The sequence below is a fragment of the Scyliorhinus torazame genome, chromosome 3 (genome assembly GCF_047496885.1).
Source record: "Scyliorhinus torazame isolate Kashiwa2021f chromosome 3, sScyTor2.1, whole genome shotgun sequence".
Lineage (NCBI taxonomy): Eukaryota > Metazoa > Chordata > Chondrichthyes > Carcharhiniformes > Scyliorhinidae > Scyliorhinus > Scyliorhinus torazame.
In genome coordinates, this window is record NC_092709.1 from 353,358,599 (window position 1) to 353,383,097 (window position 24,499).

Sequence of the window (24,499 nt, forward strand, 5' to 3'; positions counted from 1 at the left end):
AGATCTGAGGGCGACAGTGTGCTAATGAAGGAGTGCTGCATTGTCAGTGCTGCCATCTTATGAAGGCACTCGGGCCCCATCTGACGTCACTGGAGTAAAAGTGAAAGATGTATAAAAAAAACTGGAGCGTTCTCCAAAATATCCTGAGCCAAACTGTATCCTTCAACAAAGAACACAAAAATAGATGTCTGCCATCATCGCAGTGCTGTTTTGTGGGATATCGCTGTGTAAAAACTGGCTACCTTGTTCCCTGGATTGCAACAGTGATCACCCTTCAAAAGTACTTCATTGGTTCGAAAGCACCGAGGATGTAGAGGGTGCTATAGCACTGCAAGGTGTTAACCAGTTGGCTCGGGTGTTTTAAAAAATAAATTTAAAAGTATCCAATTCTTCTTTTTCCAATTAAGGGGCAATTTACTGTGGCCAATCCACCCACCAACATGGGGAGAATGTGCAAACTCCACACAGACTGTGACCTGGGATCGAACCTGGGACCTCGGTGCCGTGAGGCAGCAGTGCTATCCCACCGTGTCACCGTGCTGCCTGACCAATTGGCTGGTTAACTGATTTTATCATTGGTTGCCTCTTTTGTCAGTTGGCTGGCTGCCTTACTAGTTAATTAATTAGTTAATTACTTGACTGGTTTTCTGCCCAGTTGATTGCCGTGGTCTGGTAATTTGTTAACTGCCCATCTGGTATTCGATGACTTTGTTGTTCAAAGGCGACCCGGTTATTCACAAAGGGCATTTGACAACATGTCGCCAATATAACCTGCATCATATTACCTACCAACCTGACTTGCCTCCTTATTGAGATCGAGTGCTGCAGGAAAGTCTACAGCATTATTAGTTCAGTAAAAATGGAACAGACATGACCAGGGGTGAATTACAGGCCGGATCTAATCAGAGGGTTTCTTTGACAGTCAAGCCAATCATATTTCACTTCCACATGATGTTCCAATTGATACCAGACTGGGAATGTGTCAGAGCAGTTTGGTAATCACTGGCGTTGAGTTCTGGATTCATTCTATCCCGGGGCTGGTTCGGAATAGTTTGATGTATAGGGGTTTGGCTTGCGTTGTTCTAACATGGCACAGAGCTGATTCTTAATCACTCTAATGCAGGGGTGGACAAACGGGGGGGCCTCGCCGGGGGGGGGGGGGGGGGGGGGGTTGTCACATGCGGGGCCCATCTGGGCCCAGAGTGCAGCCCACGAGATATTTTGCTCACATGCAGGGGTTACCACATTGCACTGATTTCCGCCCCTGTAGCTTTTTTCCCACTGGAATGACTGAAGTAAATCTGATGTGGAGAGGCCGGCGTTGGACTGGGGTGAGCACAGTGCGAAGTCTTACAACACCAGGTTAAAGTCCAACAGGTTTGTTTCGATGTCGCTGAGGAAGGAGCAGCGCTCCGAAAGCGAGTGATTTGAAACAAACCTGTTGGACTTTAACCTGGTGTTGTCAGACTTCGTACTGAAGTAAATCTGGGGCAGGTGAGGTGAGGTGCATGTTGATTGCTCACAACATTGACTGTGAGAGCCGTGGGCTCCCTCTATGTCCAAAGTATAAATATTCCTTTTGTTTTTACCATTTGAAGGTGATGACAGTTCCACTAATATATAAATGATTAAGCATTTTCTATAACTCGTTATGGAATCTTTGGCATGTAGTAAACGTATTCAATCTTATTCATGGGGTTATGGTTGGTGAAGAAGCCCAATTTTAATCTTGTGGCCCAATGAGAGGAAGAAGGACATCCCTCGCCACGGCAGCACAGTGGTTAGCACGGTGGCTTCACAGCTCCAGGGTCCCAGGTTCGATTCCCCGCTTGGGTCACTGTCTGTGTGGAGTCTGCACGTCCTCCCCGTGTGCGCGTGGGTTTCCCCCGGGTGCTCCGGTTTCCTCCCACAGTCCAAAGACATGCAGGTTAGGTGGATTGGCCGTGTTAAATTGCCCCTTGGTGTCCAAAAAGGTTAGGTGTGGTGACTGGGTTACAGGGATAGGTGGAGGTGTGGGCTTGAATGGGGTGCTCTTTCCAAGGGCCGTTGCAGACTCGATGGGCCGAATGGCCTCCTTCTGCAGCCCCCTGACTAGCTGAGATCACCCGTCACTGCACTAATGTCAGAAACCCCCACTAGCTGCCAAGTGAGTACCGCCTCCAATCTACCCCTCAGGAGACAGGGGATGGGTCCCACTGATAAACCTTTTATTCATCCATAGGATGTGTGCGTGTCTGCCTCAGCCAGCACTGACTTCTCATCCCTAATTACCCTTGAGAAGGTGGTGGGGAGCTGCCCTCTTGAACCGCTGCAGTAATGCACAGGGGCTCCTTTGACAGCACCTTACAACCTGAAAATTCAACAACCTTCAAAGACAAATATACGGGACGGGAGCAGAAGTAGGCCATTCGGCCCCTCAGGGAGCAGATGCTTTGGGGCACCAACACCCTGCAAGCTCCCCTCCAAGCCAAGGAAACATCCTGGCTTGGAACTATAAATGGCCTAGCCAGCCACACCCCTTCCCATGAAAAAATGAACAAAAACAGTGTATGTGGTGTAGGTACACCCACTGTGCTGTTAGGGAGGGAGTTCCAGGATGTTGCCCCAGCGACAGTGACGGAACGGCGATATATTTACAAGTCAGGGTGGTGAGTGACTTGGAGGGGAACCTCCAGGTGGTGGGGTTCCCAGGTATCTGCTGCTCTTGTCCTTCTAGATGGTAGTGATCGTGGGTTTGGAAGGTGCTGTCTAAGGAGACTTGGTGAGTTCCTGCAGTGCATCTTGTAGATGGTGCACACGGCTGTCACTGTTCGTCAGTGGTGGAGGATTTGAATGTTTGTGGAAGGGGGAGCAATCAAGCGGGCTGCTTTGTCCTGGATGGTGTTGAGCTGCTTGCTTTAGTGCTGGAGATTAATGGGATGTGGGAAGCCTGGGTGTAAATTGGCAGGTTCCTTCAATGGGCAGATCAATGGAATCCAAGTGGTTTAAAAGTAATGAGTGATTCTGCAGAGGCACTCAACAGCGATGAACTGAAATATCTGCTTGTGTTCCCTGCTTCAGGGGTCTGTGAAGGCAGCTTTAACACAGTGTTTGATTGGGTACGCAGAGAGGAGAATGAGTTTGGTGAGGTCACGTACCGTTTCAACACTTACTTCCTGCGACACGGCTGGTACTGGATGTACGAGAACCGTTTCAACAGGACGCGGTACGGGGATCCCATCCCGCTGGTGGTCGGGTGGCGAGGTCTCCCTTCCTCTGACATTGATGGCTTTCTTCACATCTGGTCCTGGAATAAGGACGTAACTCTCTTCTTCAAAGGTGAGGCCGTACATTCTTTTGATGTGAGCGCCACTAATGCTCCAGCGTTCCAAGGGACTGAGAAGGTCCTCGGAGGGGGGTTGGGGGAGGGGAAGAAGGGGAGGGACGCCGAGGTCCCAGATTCGATCCCGGCTCTGGGTCACTGTCCGTGTGGAGTTTGCACATTCTCCCCGTGTCTGCGTGGGTTTCGCCCCCACAACCCAAAAGATGTGCAGGGTAGTGTGGTGATATGCATCACTGTAAATACACTACAACTAAGTAAACACTAGAGGGAGCACCGGAGATGTTATGACATGCAGACATACAGCTAATGAACACATCGAATAGGACACGACCAATGGGCAGTCAAGACACCCAGAGGTGACATTACCACAAGGGGGCAACCCATATAAAAGGACAGGGCACACATGCTCTGTCTCTTTCCACAGGCGACACTCAGAGAGAAGGACAGGGGCAGATCAGAAGCATCACACCCACCGCGTGGCTTAGAGCAGACTGGTTAGTTAGACTGAGTTACTATAGCAATGATGTGGCGATTACTCTAGCAAGATTAGCAGGAGAGTCAAACTCAAGTCGGAGAATTGTGGATTGGCCACGCTAAATTGCCCCTTAATTGGAAAAAAAATGAATTTTTTAAAAAGAAAGAGAATTTAGAAGGAAAATGCACATGTAAAACCTGTTGGGAATCCTAATCTGATAGAGCTGTTCACAATCATGAGTGGGCTGGACAGAGTAGGTCAGGAGAAACCGTCCCCTTCGTAAAAGGATGGAGAATGAGAGGGTCGCCGATTTAATGTGATTTGCAAAAGAAGCAAATGTGATTTCATAGAATTTACAGTGCAGAAGGAGGCCATTCGGCTAATCGAGTCTGCACCGGCTCTTGGAAAGAGCAACCTTCCCAAGGTCCACACCTCCACCCCATCCCCATAACCCAGCAACCCCACCCAACACTAAGGGCACTATCACCGATGTGAGGAAACTTTTTCTCATAGCGAGTGCTTTATGTCTGGAATGTCCTGTCCGAAAATGTGGCGGGGGCAGGTTCAATCGAGGCAGTCAGGAGGGGATTGGAAGATCATTTGAATAGAAAGAATGTGCAGGGGTAGGGGGGAAAGGCAGGGGAACGGCACAAAACCATAAGCTCATTCAGAGAGCTGGTGCAGACAGGACGGATCGAATGGCCTCGGGCATCGCCACATGTCCGTGATTCCTGTTGCTTGTAACGACCATTCGCACAGGAGTTACAAGAACACTGACATTCCTTCCCTTAAGTATCTTACTGAATCAGAAGGGGTTTTTCATGGTAACCTGACAGTTTCCATGGTTACTTTTATCCACAGATTATATTTTTTAATCCAATTCAAATTTTCACACAGCCGCTATGGGATTCGTAAATGCTTCTAGGTTCCTCGTCCAGACCCCTGGATCCTGTAATAAATCTTTTATTTTCTCTCAGAGGGTCGTTAGTCTGTGAAATTCTCTGGAGGAGAGACCGGTGGAGGCCTGGGGGGGGGGGGGGGGGTGGGGGAGGGGGGGGGGGGGAAGGGGTCAGGGGGCAAAGGTGTCTGCTGGGGTGGAGAACAGGGGTTAAGCAACACCGAGAATTTGACAAATATTTTGGGCAATGGGGGTTAGTGTGAACTGAATCGCTCTTTACAAACTGGATAAGTTGAATGGCGGTGTCATTTAGTGAGCTGAAGAGGGTTAAGAGGACGCTCATCTAGAAGCCCCACATAGAATCCCCGCAGTGCAGAAGGAGGCCAATCAGCCCATCGGGCCTGCACCTCTGAAAAGGCAACCTACCCAAGGCCCACTTCCCCCACCCTATCCCCGTAACCCCACCTCACATTTTTGGACACTAAGGGGAAATTTTATCACGGCCAATCCACCTAAACCGCACCTCTTTGGACTGTGGGAGGAAACCGGAGCACCCGGAGGAAACCCACGCAGACACGGGGAGAACGTGCAGAATCCGCTCAGTCACCCGAGGCCGGAATTGAACCCGGGACCCTGGAGCTGTGGGGCAGCAGTGCTAACCGCTGTGCCACCTGGCATCGAATAGACAAATTGTCCAAGAAATAAATTACAGCACGCAACTGATGGGCCAAAAGGCCTGTAGGTGTTCTCTGGCCTCGATGCAACTCAATGTCATTGACTGATGATGCCAATGTCTGTTTGAGCCTGCGTTGCTGGAGGCTGGATTAACTGTAGTGTAAACCCCTGGGCAGAGGCTGTTTGAGACGATGATAGTCCCACACGGTTTATTTGACCTCGGCGTTGTTTGAAAGAAGCTCACCACCCTCTCTCATTCTGCTAATAGGCACCATGTACTGGCAATATGACAATGACAATGACAGAGTTTATACTGAGGACCCTCAGGGTAATCGCTATCCTCGCCCCATCTCACACGGTTTCCCTGGAATTGACGGCCCGATTGATGCCATCTACTTTGACAAAAGGGACCACTGCGTCTACTTCTTTAAAGGCCCCAATGTAAGTATCAGTCATCTCCAACCCCCTCGCAAATCCAATCATCTTCAACCCAGTCCGGTAAAGCTGCCCATTCCATTTCATACACTGGTTATCAATAATTACAGATTAATACGATTAAAGAATAATCGTATCCACAACATCAAAGCCGAGGGCTGAAGCCGTTTGAGCCGCACGGGGTTAGATACAGAGTAAACTCCCTCTACACTGCCCCCTCACTCCCAGGACAGGTACAGCACGGTGTTAGATACAGAGTAAAGCTCCCTCCACACTGTCCCCATCAAACACTCCCAGGACAGGTACAGCACGGTGTTAGATACAGAGTAAAGCTCCCTCCACACTGTCCCCATCAAACACTCCCAGGACAGGTACAGCACGGGGTTAGATACAGAGTAAAGCTCCCTCTACACTGTCCCCATCAAACACTCCCAGGACAGGTACAGCACCGGGTTAGATACAGAGTAAAGCTCCTTCTACCCTGTCCCCATCAAACACTGCCAGGACAGGTACAGCACGGGGTTAGATACAGAGTAAAGCTCCCTCTACACTGTCCCCATCAAACTCTCCCAGGACAGGTACTGCATGGGGTTAGATACAGAGTAAAGCTCCCTCGACACTGTCCCCATCAAACACTCCCAGGACAGGAACAGCACGGGGTTAGATACAGAGTAAAGCTCCCTCTACACTGTCCCCATCAAACACTCCCAGGACAGGTACAGCACGGGGTTAGATACAGAGTAAAGCTCCCTCGATACTGTCCCCATCAAACACTCCCAGGACAGGAACAGCACGGGGTTAGATATAGGGTAAATCTCCCTCTACACTGTCCCCATCAAACACTCCCAGGACAGGTACAGCACGGGGTTAGATACAGAGTAAAGCTCCCTCTACACTGTCCCCATCAAACACTCCCAGGACAGGTACAGCACGGGGTTAGATACAGAGTAAAGCTCCCTCTTCACTGTCCCCATCAAACACTCCCAGGATAGGAACAGCACGGGGTTAGATACAGAGTAAAGCTTCCTCTACACTGTCCCCACCAAACACTCCCAGGACAGGTACAGCACGGGGTTAGATACAGAGTAAAGCTCCCTCTACACTGTCCCCATCAAACACTCCCAGGTCAGGTACCGCACGGGGTTAGATTCAGAGTAAAGCTCCCTCTAAACTGTCCCAATGAAACACTCCCAGGACAGGTACAGCACGGGGTTATATACAGAGTAAAGCTCCCTCTACACTGTCCCCATCAAACACTCCCAGGACAGGTACCGCACGGGGTTACATACAGAGTAAAGCTCCCTCTACACTGTCCCATCAAACACTCCCAGGACAGGTACAGCACGGGGTTAGATACAGAGTAAAGCTCCCTCTACACTGTACCCATCAAACACTCCCAGGACAAGTACCGCACGGGGTTAGATTCAGAGTAAAGCTCCCTCTTCACTGTCCCATCAAACTTCCCAGGACAGGTACAGCACGGGGTTAGATACAGAGTAAAGCTCCCTCTACACTGTCCCATCAAACACTCCCAGGACAGGTACAGCACGGGGTTAGATACAGAGTAAAGCTCCCTCGAGACTGTCCCTCCCAAACACTCTCAGGACAGGTACAGCACGGGGTTAGATACAGAGTAAAGCTCCCTCTACACTGTCCCCATCAAACACTCCCAGGACAGGTACAGCACGGGGTTAGATACAGAGTAAAGCTTCCTCTACACTGTCCCCATCAAACACTCCCAGGACAGGTACAGCACGGGGTTAGATACAGAGTAAAGCTCCCTCGACACTGTCCCCATCAAGCATTCCCAGGACAGGTACAGCACGGGGTTAGATACAGAGTAAAGCTCCCTCCACCCTGTCCCCATCAAACACTCCCAGGACAGGTACAGCATGGGGTTAGATACAGAGTAAAGCTCCCTCTACACTGTCCCCATCAAACACTCCCAGGACAGGTACTGCACGGGGTTAGATACAGAGTAAAGCTCCCTCGACACTGTCCCCATCAAACACTCCCAGGACAGGAACAGCACGGGGTTAGACACAGAGTAAAGCTCCCTCTACACTGTCCCCATCAAACACTCCCAGGACAGGTACAGCACGGGGTTAGATACAGAGTAAAGCTCCCTCTACAATGTCCGCATCAAACACTCCCAGGACAGGTACAGCACGGGGTTAGATACAGAGTAAAGCTCCCTCTACACTGTCCCCATCAAACACTGCCAGGATAGGAACAGCACGGGGTTAGATACAGAGTAAAGCTTCCTCTACACTGTCCCCACCAAGCACTCCCAGGACAGGTACAGCACGGGGTTAGATACAGAGTAAAGCTCCCTCTACACTGTCCCCATCAAACACTCCCAGGTCAGGTACCGCACGGGGTTAGATACAGAGTAAAGCTCCCTCTACCCTGTCTCCATCAAACACTCGCAGGACAGGTACAGCATAGGGTTAGATACAGAGTAAAGCTCTGTGGTAGTATGCATTAGGGGTCATGTGGGACTGTGAAGCCGTGATGTAATTGGCTGACAGATCCCGGGTCCTGGTTGGCTGTTGACCTCTCTCTCCGCCCTGAAGGCAGAGTATAAGAACCAGGAGTTCTCCCCCGCAGGCCAGTCTGTCACTGAACTGCGGGGAACAAGTCACGCTTAATAAAGCCTCATCGACTTCATCTCTATTCGTCTCTCGTGAGTCTTTGTGCGCTACAAGCTCCCTCTACCCTGTCCCCATCAAACACTCCCAGGACAGGCACAGCACGGGGTTAGATACAGAGTAAAGCTCCCTCTACACTGTCCCCATCAAACACTCCCAGGACAGGTACAGCATGGGGTAATATACAGAGTAAAGCTCCCTCTACACTGTCCCCATCAAACACTCCCAGGACAGGTACAGCACGGTGTTAGATACAGAGTAAAGCTCCCTCTACACTGTCCCCATCAAACACTCCCAGGACAGGTACAGCATGGGGTAATATACAGAGTAAAGCTCCCTCTACACTGCCCCCATCAAACACTCCCAGGACAGGTACAGCATGGGGTTGGATAGAGAGGACAGCTCCCTCTACACAGCCCCCATCAAACACTCCCAGGACAGATACAGCACGGGGTTTGATACAGAGTAAAACTCCCTCTGCACTGTCCCCATCAAATACTCACAGGACAGGTACAGCACGGGGTTAGATACAGAGTAAAGCTCCCTCTACACTGTCCCCATCAAACACTCCCAGGACAGGTACAGCATGGGGTAATATCCAGAGTAAAGCTCCGTCTACACTGTCCCCATCAAACACTCGCAGGACAGGTACAGCACGGGGTTAGATACAGAGTAAAGCACCCTCTACACTGTCCCCATCAAACACTCCCAGGACAGGTACAGCATGGGGTTAGATACAGAGTAAAGCTCCCTCTACACTGTCCCCATCAAACACTCCCAGGACAGGTACAGCATGGGGTTAGATACAGAGTAAAGCTCCCTCTACACTGTCGCCACCAAACACTCCCAGGACAGGTGCAGCACGGGGTTCGATAGAGAGTAAAGCTCACTCTACACTGCCCCCATCAAACACTCCCAGGACAGGTACAGCACGGGGTTTGATACAGAATAAAGCTCCCTCCACACTGTCCCCATCAAACACTCCCAGGACAGGTACAGCACGGGGTTAGATACAGAGTAAACCTCTCTCTACACTGCCCCCATCAAACACTCCCAGGACAGGTACAGCACGGGGTTAGATACAGAATAAAGCTCCCTCTGCACTGTCCCCATCAAACACTCACAGGACAGGTACAGCACGGGGTTAGATACAGAGTAAAGCTCCCTCTACACTGTCCCCATCAAACACTCCCAGGACAGGTACAGCATGGGGTAATATCCAGAGTCAAGCTCCCTCTACACAGTCCCCATCAAACACTCCCAGGACAGGTACAGCACGGGGTAAGATACAGAGTAAAGCTCCCTCTACACTGTCCCCATCAAATACTCCCAGGACAGGTACAGCATGGGGTTAGATAGAGTAAAGCTCCCTCTACACTGTCCCCATCAAACACTCCCAGGACAGGTACAGCACGGGGTTAGATACAGAGTAAAGCTCCCTCTACAATGTCCGCATCAAACACTCCCAGGACAGGTACAGCACGGGGTTAGATACAGAGTAAAGCTCCCTCTACACTGTCCCCATCAAACACTGCCAGGATAGGAACAGCACGGGGTTAGATACAGAGTAAAGCTTCCTCTACACTGTCCCCACCAAACACTCCCAGGACAGGTACAGCACGGGGTTAGATACAGAGTAAAGCTCCCTCTACACTGTCCCCACCAAACACTCCCAGGTCAGGTACCGCACGGGGTTAGATACAGAGTAAAGCTCCCTCTACCCTGTCCCCATCAAACACTCGCAGGACAGGTACAGCATAGGGTTAGATACAGAGTAAAGCTCTGTGGTAGTATGCATTAGGGGTCATGTGGGACTGTGAAGCCGTGATGTATTTGGCTGACAGATCCCGGGTCCTGGTTGGCTGTTGACCTCTCTCTCCGCCCTGAAGGCAGAGTATAAGAACCAGGAGTTCTCCCCCGCAGGCCAGTCTGTTACTGAACTGCGGGGAACAAGTCACGCTTAATAAAGCCTCATCGACTTCATCTCTATTCGTCTCTCGTGAGTCTTTGTGCGCTACAAGCTCCCTCTACCCTGTCCCCATCAAACACTCCCAGGACAGGCACAGCACGGGGTTAGATACAGAGTAAAGCTCCCTCTACACTGTCCCCATCAAACACTCCCAGGACAGGTACAGCATGGGGTAATATACAGAGTAAAGCTCCCTCTACACTGTCCCCATCAAACACTCCCAGGACAGGTACAGCACGGTGTTAGATACAGAGTAAAGCTCCCTCTACACTGTCCCCATCAAACACTCCCAGGACAGGTACAGCATGGGGTAATATACAGAGTAAAGCTCCCTCTACACTGCCCCCATCAAACACTCCCAGGACAGGTACAGCATGGGGTTGGATAGAGAGGACAGCTCCCTCTACACAGCCCCCATCAAACACTCCCAGGACAGATACAGCACGGGGTTTGATACAGAGTAAAACTCCCTCTGCACTGTCCCCATCAAATACTCACAGGACAGGTACAGCACGGGGTTAGATACAGAGTAAAGCTCCCTCTACACTGTCCCCATCAAACACTCCCAGGACAGGTACAGCATGGGGTAATATCCAGAGTAAAGCTCCGTCTACACTGTCCCCATCAAACACTCGCAGGACAGGTACAGCACGGGGTTAGATACAGAGTAAAGCACCCTCTACACTGTCCCCATCAAACACTCCCAGGACAGGTACAGCATGGGGTTAGATACAGAGTAAAGCTCCCTCTACACTGTCCCCATCAAACACTCCCAGGACAGGTACAGCATGGGGTTAGATACAGAGTAAAGCTCCCTCTACACTGTCGCCACCAAACACTCCCAGGACAGGTGCAGCACGGGGTTCGATAGAGAGTAAAGCTCACTCTACACTGCCCCCATCAAACACTCCCAGGACAGGTACAGCACGGGGTTTGATACAGAATAAAGCTCCCTCCACACTGTCCCCATCAAACACTCCCAGGACAGGTACAGCACGGGGTTAGATACAGAGTAAACCTCTCTCTACACTGCCCCCATCAAACACTCCCAGGACAGGTACAGCACGGGGTTAGATACAGAATAAAGCTCCCTCTGCACTGTCCCCATCAAACACTCACAGGACAGGTACAGCACGGGGTTAGATACAGAGTAAAGCTCCCTCTACACTGTCCCCATCAAACACTCCCAGGACAGGTACAGCATGGGGTAATATCCAGAGTCAAGCTCCCTCTACACAGTCCCCATCAAACACTCCCAGGACAGGTACAGCACGGGGTAAGATACAGAGTAAAGCTCCCTCTACACTGTCCCCATCAAATACTCCCAGGACAGGTACAGCATGGGGTTAGATACAGAGTAAAGCTCCCTCTACACTGTCCCCATCAAAAACTCCCAGGACAAGTACAGCATGGGGTTAGATACAGAGTAAAGCTCCCTCTACACTGTCCCCACCAAACACTCCCAGGACAGGTACAGCACGGGGTTTGATACAGAATAAAGCATCCCTCCACACTGTCCCCATCAAACACTCCCAGGACAGGTACAGCATGGGGTTAGATACAGAGTGTGGTGTTGGGTGCTCTGGTGCACAGATGAGCCAACACAGTTGTATGTGGTACAACTCTATTTTATTATAACTCTTATAATACAATTCGTTCTGGATACTCTGCACGTGCTGTCTCCCTGAGTGTCCCCGGCTATGGCTGTGTCCTGGTTCTCCTCTGCCGCTCTTCCTGACCACCAGGGGTTGTGTCTGTGCTTTTATATCTTTCTGTCATTGGTTGTGGTGTTGTGTGTTCTGATTTGTCTGTTGGTGTGTCTATCATGATGTGTGTGTTTGAATATCATGACATCCCCCTTTTTTACAAAGACAAGTGCCTACGTGGTTATAAATACAATTGTGTCGTGAGTGCATCTAAGAGTGTGCGTGTGTGTTGTGTACAGCGTGTGTTTATGACGTAACTATTTACATGGGGCGATGTCGGGTGCGTCACACTAACAAGGTTGTACCATAACAAAACTTGGATGCGAGAGAAAAAAAAAAACTTGAACATTGGTCCGGTCAGACGATATCTGGAACAATAAACAACAACAGGTTATAATACAGAAGTGTTTGACTTTTTGAACGTATGAACAGCGTTATAAGTCCAGTCTAATGGGTGACCACCTCAAGAATGGGCTGGTCCTCAAGCCGGTTCAGCTGTGGAGATTTGGGGTCACACTGGTTCACCTTGGACTGTTGGAGGTGATGCTGTTGCCGAAGTCTCTACTTTACCATTTGTTGTACTTCCTGCAGTGCTTGGTCTTTTTCATTCTTGCAAATATGACATTCAACATCTTTGTTAGTGGTGCCCTGGCTGTGGTTTGGTTCTGGTGGCGATGGAAGGGGCATGATCCGTGGCATCTCCACGAAGTCATCCTTGGGAACCAGTGGAGGATCCGGCGTGTGCGTACGGTGCAGTTGCGAGCGTGGAAGGCGGCACAGAGCCCGCTGATTGCGCCTACGCACCAATCCATCCGCCCTGCATGCCAGGAACAAGGTGGAGTCTGTTTTCTTTTTATGTTTGTGGTGGACGGCATCTTGTAGCCGATGGGTCGTTGCCATCGAAGTAGCACCATCACTAATATCATGCAAGGCGATGACTGTGCCAGATGTGGAAGTTGGCCAAGACCGTGTACGCTGGTTCCGGCCACCTGCTGTGCCGGAAGGGCGACTCCGCAGAGAAACGTCGAAGCATGTCGCCTTGGATAGAGAATTGTTGCTCGCATCAACGTCTGGCGATGGCGCGAGTTGGTGTGTCCATCTTGGACCGCCGGTGCTGGTTGCCACTGCCGACCCAGTGGGACTGCCACGCGATCCATTCCCTGTCGCCGTGGCATCTGCCGTCACCCTGAGCGTGCCATCACCGAGGCCGCGACACCGCCCGTCCGGAGCAAGGTCTGGCGTGCGCAGATCAGAGTCGGCGCTTGGCTGCTCCCCATCTGGAGTCCGGTCTGCCTTCCGTCGATGCCCCCCATCCGGAGTCCCAACAGGTTCACTGGAGGCAGCCGAGATTCCCTGAAGCTGCACTTCTGGAGTCGGAACATGCAGGAATGCACCAACCAGTGGAGAGGCTCGAGCCATCGAGGGTGGAAGCGGTGCGCCGCTACCGCAGTCGTCAGTGGTCCCACCGTGATCGTTGAGTGCCTTGGTACGCACTAGGCGAGGTCTGTCACCTTGCACCTTTTGCATGGGAAGTGGGATGCTGTCGTCACTCGTCTCACATCCCGTGGATAGATCGTCATTAGCAGCTTGCTGTTCACTAGGGTTGGGTAAATTGTCAGAGTTTTCATCTGGTGGTGCACACCATGTCGGTGGACTGTCATTGTCTTGCCATTGTCCTTCATTTGGGCTTTTCTTCTTTGGAACTTTAAATCTTCCCCCAGACATTGCAGAACCTTGTTTATTACCCCCAAATTCTCCCATATGTATGGTCTCGAATATAGTATCCACTGTTTCTATCGACATTGTACCATTTTCCAAAGAACATTCCGTTTCACTTTTCTTCTCAGGTACCTCATATGTAACTTTGTTTGATATACATGCCTTCATGGTCTCTGGGTCTGATTTTGCTGGGACTGGCATGGTCACAGTCTCTTTTTTACTGTTCTCAATTGCCCACATTATACTCCCCATACATAACTGCTTGAGCACTGGGGTTAGTGTGGTACAATGGATAATCGGGTCGACCTTATCTGCATCTTCATCATTAGTGGAAAGCACACTTGGTTCACTTGAAACTGCTGTGGGTGTTAAATTCGTTATCTGGCTACTCGATGTCGGTGTCCTCAGGATTCTTGCTCCAATGTTCTGCTCAACAATCAGTGGAGTGTGTATAGGTTCAATGCAATTAATGTTCCCTTCCAGGTTTGAAGAGTCATTACTGACTAACTGCTGGTCTCCGAAGTTGGGATTTTGCGGCATTGTGTTGAAGGGAGACATTTGTCCCTGCCGTGGATATGAGTCAGGTTGTGTTATTTCCATTACCTGAGGATCAATGTCTTGTCCATTTTTTCGATCTGTACTAAAACACTGGCAATTCTCAGTCTGCTCCTTGCAAGTTAAACATACAATTAATTTTGTTAGGAAATCCTCAGCATCCTTCTGTGGCCGTGCTGCATTATTAATCTCTGTTCGGCTACAATGATCCTGAAGGTCAGCGCATAAACCTTTTTTCTTCGGGCTTGGACGAGGCGATTCCTTTGGCTTGTCTTCAGTTGGGCTTGAACAGTCTTCAGCGCTGTGCCCTTTATTGTAGCATGAGAGACCGTCATGGTCATGCTGCTGTGTAGTGGAGCATGGTAGGCTGTTATAGCCTTCTTGCTGTTCACGGGAGCATGGCAGACTTGCATCGTCTGCCGCTGGTTGGTCAGGAGAGGTTGCTAGACCCTCATGGTCTTGTTCCTGCAAGGACTGCGCTCTGGAGTCTTGCGTTGCTTCTATCGTGGAGGCTGTCCACGAGCTTGCTGTGGAAGCTTGTGACACTGGAGTCACTTCTGGTTCATGCGAGGACTGCACTCTGGAGTCTTGCATGTCTTCTTTCATAGAGTCGGGAACGTTGAGCGGGACGTGGACCACGCTCTGTGTGGCAGCAGGGCACTCTCCGTGTGCTTGCACCGCTCCCTGTCTGGTAATGTCAGGCTGCAGCATCATCCGGTACTGATAAGTTGGAACGTCATATCTGCTGGGTTGAAGATCCTCAAATCCGAAAAATGAATCCGCATCTGCGTCGGATTCAGTATGGGGGCCGCCAATGTGCAACACGAAAGGTTCGTCCGAGTCATAGTCATATAGGACCACGGAGCTATCATTGGGTTCGCGAGGTCCGGAAACACTGTAAAAATCGTCATCGAAGTATTCAAGGCCGGAATCATCGGTTTGTGCGTAGGTAACTGCTTGTCGGAGGGTTCTTCGGAGGTAAAATTCATCTCCTGGGTCAATTTGCGGCACTGCGCTGTCATTCCAGGTGAGGGAAGGTTGTTTTACAGCTTTAACAGATTTTTGTTTTTTTGATTTGGGACGTTTCCCTTTTAAATTGGATTTGGGACATTTCCTTTTTAAATTGATCCAGTCTTGGGCCTCTGACATCCTGACGCTCGGTATGTAGCACGTAGGAAGCGACTGCGCATGCTCAGATCGCTGTTCCTTTACCGATGGCCATTTTCTTAACTGCGGATGCGCACCATATTGCGCATGCGCATACGAAACTTCCGGTTCTGCGCACTTCTCGCGCAACTGTGCTAGCGTGATACCTTTAGCAAGATGGCCGTCGACCTCGACCCAGCCTTTTCTCAGGCCCGGGATTTCGGGCTCCGGGATCCCAGCCACGAGGTGAGTATTGCAGCTTTTCTTACCTTTAAGTGCCCATTGGATTGCGTATTCTTCACAGTACTTGGCGAATTTGCCCATGACTGCCTGGTAATCGTGCCTTTGCTGCCTCCTGAAGAACCTGAACCTTCTGAACATTGCTCTTGCCCTTGCACCGGCGACGATGAGGAGAAATTCAATTTTTTCCTTATCATCCAGGTCTTGGAGTTGAGCTGCCGCCAGGAACATCTCGAACATTTGCCGGAATCGCCGCCAGTTTTCGTGGAGGTCGCCGTCGCACTGGAGCGCCTGCGGAACCGGGAGCTCGTACATCATGTCTGGGCACTGCTGGTTGTCTCTGTACACTGGATGTATGCCGGCAGGTATCGATCCACTCCTGTACCATGTGGTGTTGGGTGCTCTGGTGCACAGATGAGCCAACACAGTTGTATGTGGTACAACTCTATTTTATTATAACTCTTATAATACAGTTCGTTCTGGATACTCTGCATGTGCTGTCTCCCTGAGTGTCCCCGGCTATGGCTGTGTCCTGGTTCTCCTCTGCCGCTCTTCCTGACCACCAGGGGTTGTGTCTGTGCTTTTATATCTTTCTGTCATTGGTTGTGGTGTTGTGTGTTCTGATTTGTCTGTTGGTGTGTCTATCATGATGTGCGTGTTTGAATATCATGACACAGAGTAAAGCTACCTCTACACTGCCCCCATCAAACACTCCCAGGACAGGTACAGCACGGGATTGATACAGAATAAAGCTCCCTCTGCACTGTCCTCATCAAACACTCACAGGACAGGTACAGCACGGGGTTAGATACAGAGTAAAGCTCCCTCTACACTGTCCCCATCAAACACTCCCAGGACAGGTACAGCATGGGGTAATATCCAGAGTAAAGCTCCCTCTACACTGTCCCCATCAAACACTCCCAGGACAGGTACAGCACGGGGTTAGATACAGAGTAAAATCCCTCTACACTGTCCCCATCAAACACTCCCAGGACAGGTACAGCACGGGGTTAGATACAGAGTAAAGCTCCCTCTACACTGTCCCCATCAAATACTCCCAGGACAGGTACAGCACGGTGTTAGATACAGAGTAAAGCTCCCTCTACACTGTCCCCATCAAACACCCACAGGACAGGTACAGCATGGGGTAATATACAGAGTAAAGCTCCCTCGACACTGTCCCCATCAAACACTCCCAGGACAGGTACAGCATGGGGTTGGATAGAGAGGAAAGCTCCCTCTACACAGCCCCCATCAAACACTCCCAGGACAGATACAGCACGGGGTTTGATACAGAATAAAGCTCCCTCTATACTGTCCCCATCAAACACTCCCAGGACAGGTACAGCACGGGGTTAGATACAGACTAAAGCTACCTCTACACTGCCCCCATCAAACACTCCCAGGACAGGTACAGCACGGGGTTAGATACAGAATAAAGCTCCCTCTGCACTGTCCTCATCAAACACTCACAGGACAGGTACAGCACGGGGTTAGATACAGAGTAAATCTCCCTCTACACAGTCCCCATCAAACACTCCCAGGACAGGAACAGCACGGGGTTAGATACAGAGTAAAGCTCCCTCTTCACTGTCCCCATCAAACACTCCCAGGACAGGTACAGCACGGGGTTAGATACAGAGTAAAGCTCCCTCTACAATGTCCGCATCAAACACTCCCAAGACAGGTACAGCACGGGGTTAGATACAGAGTAAAGCTCCCTCTACACTGTCCCCATCAAACACTGCCAGGATAGGAACAGCACGGGGTTAGATACAGAGTAAAGCTTCCTCTACACTGTCCCCACCAAACACTCCCAGGTCAGGTACCGCACGGGGTTAGATACAGAGTAAAGCTCCCTCTACCCTGTCCCCATCAAACACTCCCAGGACAGGTACAGCACGGGGTTAGATACAGAGTAAAGCTCCCTCTGCACTGTCCCCATCGAACACTCGCAGGACAGGTACAGCATAGGGTTAGATACAGAGTAAAGCTCTGTGGTAGTATGCATTAGGGGTCATGTGGGACTGTGAAGCCGTGATGTAATTGGCTGACAGATCCCGGGTCCTGGTTGGCTGTTGACCTCTCTCTCCGCCCTGAAGGCAGAGTATAAGAACCAGGAGTTCTCCCCCGCAGGCCAGTCTGTTACTGAACTGCGGGGAACAAGTCACGCTTAATAAAGCCTCATCGACTTCATCTCTATTCGTCTCTCGTGAGTCTTTGTGCGCTACAAGCTCCCTCTACCCTGTCCCCATCAAACACTCCCAGGACAGGTACAGCACGGGGTTAGATACAGAGTAAAGCTCCCTCTACACTGTCCCCATCAAACACTCCCAGGACAGGTACAGCATGGGGTAATATACAGAGTAAAGCTCCCTCTACACTGTCCCCATCAAACACTCCCAGGACAGGTACAGCACGGTGTTAGATACAGAGTAAAGCTCCCTCTACACTGTCCCCATCAACCACTCCCAGGACAGGTACAGCATGGGGTAATATACAGAGTAAAGCTCCCTCTACACTGCCTCCATCAAACACTCCCAGGACAGGTACAGCATGGGGTTGGATAGAGAGGACAGCTCCCTCTACACAGCCCCCATCAAACACTCCCAGGACAGATACAGCACGGGGTTTGATACAGAGTAAAACTCCCTCTGCACTGTCCCCATCAAATACTCACAGGACAGGTACAGCACGGGGTTAGATACAGAGTAAAGCTCCCTCTACACTGTCCCCATCAAACACTCCCAGGACAGGTACAGCATGGGGTAATATCCAGAGTAAAGCTCCGTCTACACTGTCCCCATCAAACACTCGCAGGACAGGTACAGCACGGGGTTAGATACAGAGTAAAGCACCCTCTACACTGTCCCCATCAAACACTCCCAGGACAGGTACAGCATGGGGTTAGATACAGAGTAAAGCTCCCTCTACACTGTCCCCATCAAACACTCCCAGGACAGGTACAGCATGGGGTTAGATACAGAGTAAAGCTCCCTCTACACTGTCGCCACCAAACACTCCCAGGACAGGTGCAGCACGGGGTTCGATAGAGAGTAAAGCTCACTCTACACTGCCCCCATCAAACACTCCCAGGACAGGTACAGCACGGGGTTTGATACAGAATAAAGCTCCCTCCACACTGTCCCCATCAAACACTCCCAGGACAGGTACAGCACGGGGTTAGATACAGAGTAAAGCTCTCTCTACACTGCCCCCATCAAACACTCCCAGGACAGGTACAGCACGGGGTTAGATACAGAATAAAGCTCCCTCTGCACTGTCCCCATCAAACACTCACAGGACAGGTACAGCACGGGGTTAGATACAGAGTAAAGCTCCCTCTACACTGTCCCCATCAAACACTCCCAGGACAGGTACAGCATGGGGTAATATCCAGAGTCAAGCTCCCTCTACACAGTCCCCATCAAACACTCCCAGGACAGGTACAGCACGGGGTTAGATACAGAGTAAAGCTCCCTCTACACTGTCCCCATCAAATACTCCCAGGACAGGTACAGCACGGGGTTAGATACAGAGTAAAATCCCTCTACACTGTCCCCATCAAAAACTCCCAGGACAAGTACAGCATGGGGTTAGATACAGAGTAAAGCTCCCTCTACACTGTCCCCACCAAACACTCCCAGGACAGGTACAGCACGGGGTTTGATACAGAATAAAGCATCCCTCCACACTGTCCCCATCAAACACTCCCAGGACAGGTACAGCACGGGGTTAGATACAGAGTAAAGCTACTTCTACACTGCCCCCATCAAACACTCCCAGGACAGGTACAGCACGGGGTTAGATACAGAATAAAGCTCCCTCTGCACTGTCCTCATCAAACACTCACAGGACAGGTACAGCACGGGGTTAGATACAGAGTAAAGCTCCCTCTACACTGTCCCCATCAAACACTCCCAGGACAGGTACAGCATGGGGTAATATCCAGAGTAAAGCTCCCTCTACACTGTCCCCATCAAACACTCCCAGGACAGGTACAGCATGGGGTTAGATACAGAGTAAAGCTCCCTCTACACTGTCGCCACCAAACACTCCCAGGACAGGTGCAGCACGGGGTTCGATAGAGAGTAAAGCTCACTCTACACTGCCCCCATCAAACACTCCCAGGACAGGTACAGCACGGGGTTTGATACAGAATAAAGCTCCCTCCACACTGTCCCCATCAAACACTCCCAGGACAGGTACAGCACGGGGTTAGATACAGAGTAAAGCTCTCTCTACACTGCCCCCATCAAACACTCCCAGGACAGGTACAGCACGGGGTTAGATACAGAATAAAGCTCCCTCTGCACTGTCCCCATCAAACACTCACAGGACAGGTACAGCACGGGGTTAGATACAGAGTAAAGCTCCCTCTACACTGTCCCCATCAAACACTCCCAGGACAGGTACAGCATGGGGTAATATCCAGAGTCAAGCTCCCTCTACACAGTCCCCATCAAACACTCCCAGGACAGGTACAGCACGGGGTTAGATACAGAGTAAAGCTCCCTCTACACTGTCCCCATCAAATACTCCCAGGACAGGTACAGCACGGGGTTAGATACAGAGTAAAATCCCTCTACACTGTCCCCATCAAAAACTCCCAGGACAAGTACAGCATGGGGTTAGATACAGAGTAAAGCTCCCTCTACACTGTCCCCACCAAACACTCCCAGGACAGGTACAGCACGGGGTTTGATACAGAATAAAGCATCCCTCCACACTGTCCCCATCAAACACTCCCAGGACAGGTACAGCACGGGGTTAGATACAGAGTAAAGCTACTTCTACACTGCCCCCATCAAACACTCCCAGGACAGGTACAGCACGGGGTTAGATACAGAATAAAGCTCCCTCTGCACTGTCCTCATCAAACACTCACAGGACAGGTACAGCACGGGGTTAGATACAGAGTAAAGCTCCCTCTACACTGTCCCCATCAAACACTCCCAGGACAGGTACAGCATGGGGTAATATCCAGAGTAAAGCTCCCTCTACACTGTCCCCATCAAACACTCCCAGGACAGGTACAGCACGGGGTTAGATACAGAGTAAAATCCCTCTACACTGTCCCCATCAAACACTCCCAGGACAGTTACAGCATGGGGTTAGATACAGAGTAAAGCTCCCTCTACACTGTCCCCATCAAACACTCACAGGACAGGTACAGCATGGGGTTAGATACAGAATAAAGCTCCCTCTACACTGCCCCGATCAAACACTCCCAGGACAGGTACAGCACGGGGATAGATACAGAATAAAGCTCCCTCTACACTGTCCCATCAAACACTCCCAGGACAGGTACAGCACGGGGTTAGATACAGAGTAAAGCTCCCTCTACACTGTCCCCATCAAATACTCCCAGGACAGGTACAGCACGGTGTTAGATACAGAGTAAAGCTCCCTCTACACTGTCCCCATCAAACACCCACAGGACAGGTACAGCATGGGGTAATATACAGAGTAAAGCTCCCTCGACACTGTCCCCATCAAACACTCCCAGGACAGGTACAGCATGGGGTTGGATAGAGAGGAAAGCTCCCTCTACACAGCCCCCATCAAACACTCCCAGGACAGATACAGCACGGGGTTTGATACAGAATAAAGCTCCCTCGATACTGTCCCCATCAAACACTCCCAGGACAGGTACAGCACCGGGTTAGATACAGAGTAAAGCTCTCTCTACACTGTCCCCATCAAACACTCCCAGGACAGGTACAGCACAGGGTTTGATACAGAGTAAAACTCCCTCTGCACTGTCCTCATCAAACACTCACAGGACAGGTACAGCACGGGGTTAGATACAGAGTAAAGCTCCCTCTACACGGTCCCCATCAAACACTCCCAGGACAGGTACAGCATGGGGTAATATCCAGAGGAAAGCTCCCTCTACACAGCCCCCATCAAACACTCCCAGGACAGATACAGCACGGGGTTTGATACAGAATAAAGCTCCCTCTATACTGTCCCCATCAAACACTCCCAGGACAGGTACAGCATGGGGTTAAATACAGCCTAAAGCTCCCTCTACACTGTCGCCACCAAACACTCCCAGGACAGGTGCAGCACGAGGTTGGATAGAGAGTAAAGCTCACTCTACACTGCCCCCATCAAACACTCCCAGGACAGGTACAGCACGGGGTTAGATACAGAGTAAAGCTCCCTCTACACTGCCCCCATCAAACACTCCCAGGACAGGTACAGCACGGGGTTAGATACAGAATAAAGCTCCCTCTGCACTGTCCCCATCAAACACTCACAGGACAGGTACAGCACGGGGTTAGATACAGAGTAAAGCTCCCTCTACACTGTCCCCATCAAACACTCCTAGGACAGGTACAGCATGGGGTAATATCCAGAGTAAAGCTCCCTCTCCACTGTCCCCACCAAACACTCCCAGGACAGGTACAGCACGGGGTTAGATACAGAGTAAAGCTCCCTCTACACTGTCCCCATCAAATACTCCCAGGACAGGTACAGCACGGGGTTAGATACAGAGTAAAATCCCTCTACACTGTCCCCATCAAATACTCCCAGGACAGGTACAGCACGGGGTTAGATACAGAGTAAAATCCCTCGATACTGTCCCCATCAAACACTCCCAGGACAGGTACAGCATGGGGTTAAATACAGAGTAAAGCTCCCTCTACACTGTCGCCACCAAACACTCCCAGGACAGGTGCAGCACGAGGTTGGATAGAGAGTAAAGCTCCCTCTACACTGTCCCCATCAAACACTCCCAGGACAGGTACAGCACGGGGTTAGATACAGAATAAAGCTCCCTCTGCACTGTCCCCATCAAACACTCACAGGACAGGTACAGCACGGGGTTAGATACAGAGTAAAGCTCCCTCTACACTGTCCCCATCAAACACTCCCAGGACAGGTACAGCATGGGGTAATATCCAGAGTAAAGCTCCCTCTCCACTGTCCCCACCAAACACTCCCTGGACAGGTACAGCACGGGGTTAGATACAGAGTAAAGCTCCCTCTACACTGTCCCCAACAAATACTCCCAGGACAGGTACAGCATGGGGTTAGATACAGAGTAAAGCTCCCTCTACACTGTCCCCATCAAACACTCCCAGGACAGGTACAGCATGGGGTTAGATACAGAGTAAAGCTCCCTCTACACTGTCCCCACCAAACACTCCCAGGACAGGTACAGCACGGAGTTTGATACAGAATAAAGCTCCCTCCACACTGTCCCCATGAAACACTCACAGGACAGGTACAGCAAGGGGTTAGATACAGAGTAAAGCACCCTCTACACTGTCCCCATCAAACACTCCCAGGACAGGTACAGCACAGGGTTTGATACAGAGTAAAACTCCCTCTGCACTGTCCCCATCAAACACTCACAGGACAGGTACAGCACGGGGTTAGATACAGAGTAAAGCTCCATCTACACTGTCCCCATCAAACACTCCCAGGACAGGTACAGCACAGGGTTTGATACAGAGTAAAACTGCCTCTGCACTGTCCCCATCAAACACTCACAGGACAGGTACAGCATGGGGTTAGATACAGAGTAAAGCTCCCTCTCCACTGTCCCCATCAAACACTCCCTGGACAGGTACAGCACGGGGTTAGATACAGAGTAAAGCTCCCTCTACACTGTCCCCAACAAATACTCCCAGGACAGGTACAGCATGGGGTTAGATACAGAGTAAAGCTCCCTCTACACTGTCCCCATCAAACACTCCCAGGACAGGTACAGCATGGGGTTAGATACAGAGTAAAGCTCCCTCTACACTGTCCCCACCAAACACTCCCAGGACAGGTACAGCACGGAGTTTGGTACAGAATAAAGCTCCCTCCACACTGTCCCCATGAAACACTCACAGGACAGGTACAGCAAGGGGTTAGATACAGAGTAAAGCTCCCTCGACACTGTCCCCATCAAACACTCCCAGGACAGGTACAGCATGGGGTTGGATAGAGAGGAAAGCTCCCTCTACACAGCCCCCATCAAACACTCCCAGGACAGATACAGCACGGGGTTTGATACAGAATAAAGCTCCCTCTATACTGTCCCCATCAAACACTCCCAGGACAGGTACAGCACCGGGTTAGATACAGAGTAAAGCTCTCTCTACACTGTCCCCATCAAACACTCCCAGGACAGGTACAGCACAGGGTTTGATACAGAGTAAAACTCCCTCTGCACTGTCCTCATCAAACACTCACAGGACAGGTACAGCACGGGGTTAGATACAGAGTAAAGCTCCCTCTACACGGTCCCCATCAAACACTCCCAGGACAGGTACAGCATGGGGTAATATCCAGAGGAAAGCTCCCTCTACACAGCCCCCATCAAACACTCCCAGGACAGATACAGCACGGGGTTTGATACAGAATAAAGCTCCCTCTATACTGTCCCCATCAAACACTCCCAGGACAGGTACAGCATGGGGTTAAATACAGCCTAAAGCTCCCTCTACACTGTCGCCACCAAACACTCCCAGGACAGGTGCAGCACGAGGTTGGATAGAGAGTAAAGCTCACTCTACACTGCCCCCATCAAACACTCCCAGGACAGGTACAGCACGGGGTTAGATACAGAGTAAAGCTCCCTCTACACTGCCCCCATCAAACACTCCCAGGACAGGTACAGCACGGGGTTAGATACAGAATAAAGCTCCCTCTGCACTGTCCCCATCAAACACTCACAGGACAGGTACAGCACGGGGTTAGATACA

The 24,499-nt window shown here is 50.8% G+C and overlaps 1 protein-coding gene across 1 annotated transcript in view; it reads left to right on the forward strand.

The window, feature by feature from the left end:
• Positions 1 to 24,499, forward strand: part of LOC140409342 (matrix metalloproteinase-21-like) — a 121,900-nt gene that overhangs the window by 63,456 nt on the left and 33,945 nt on the right. Inside the window, exons 6-7 of the mRNA XM_072497758.1 lie at positions 3,061 to 3,318; positions 5,639 to 5,811. Of these exons, the coding sequence (XP_072353859.1) occupies positions 3,061 to 3,318; positions 5,639 to 5,811 (431 nt within the window). The remainder of the gene's footprint in view (positions 1 to 3,060; positions 3,319 to 5,638; positions 5,812 to 24,499) is intronic.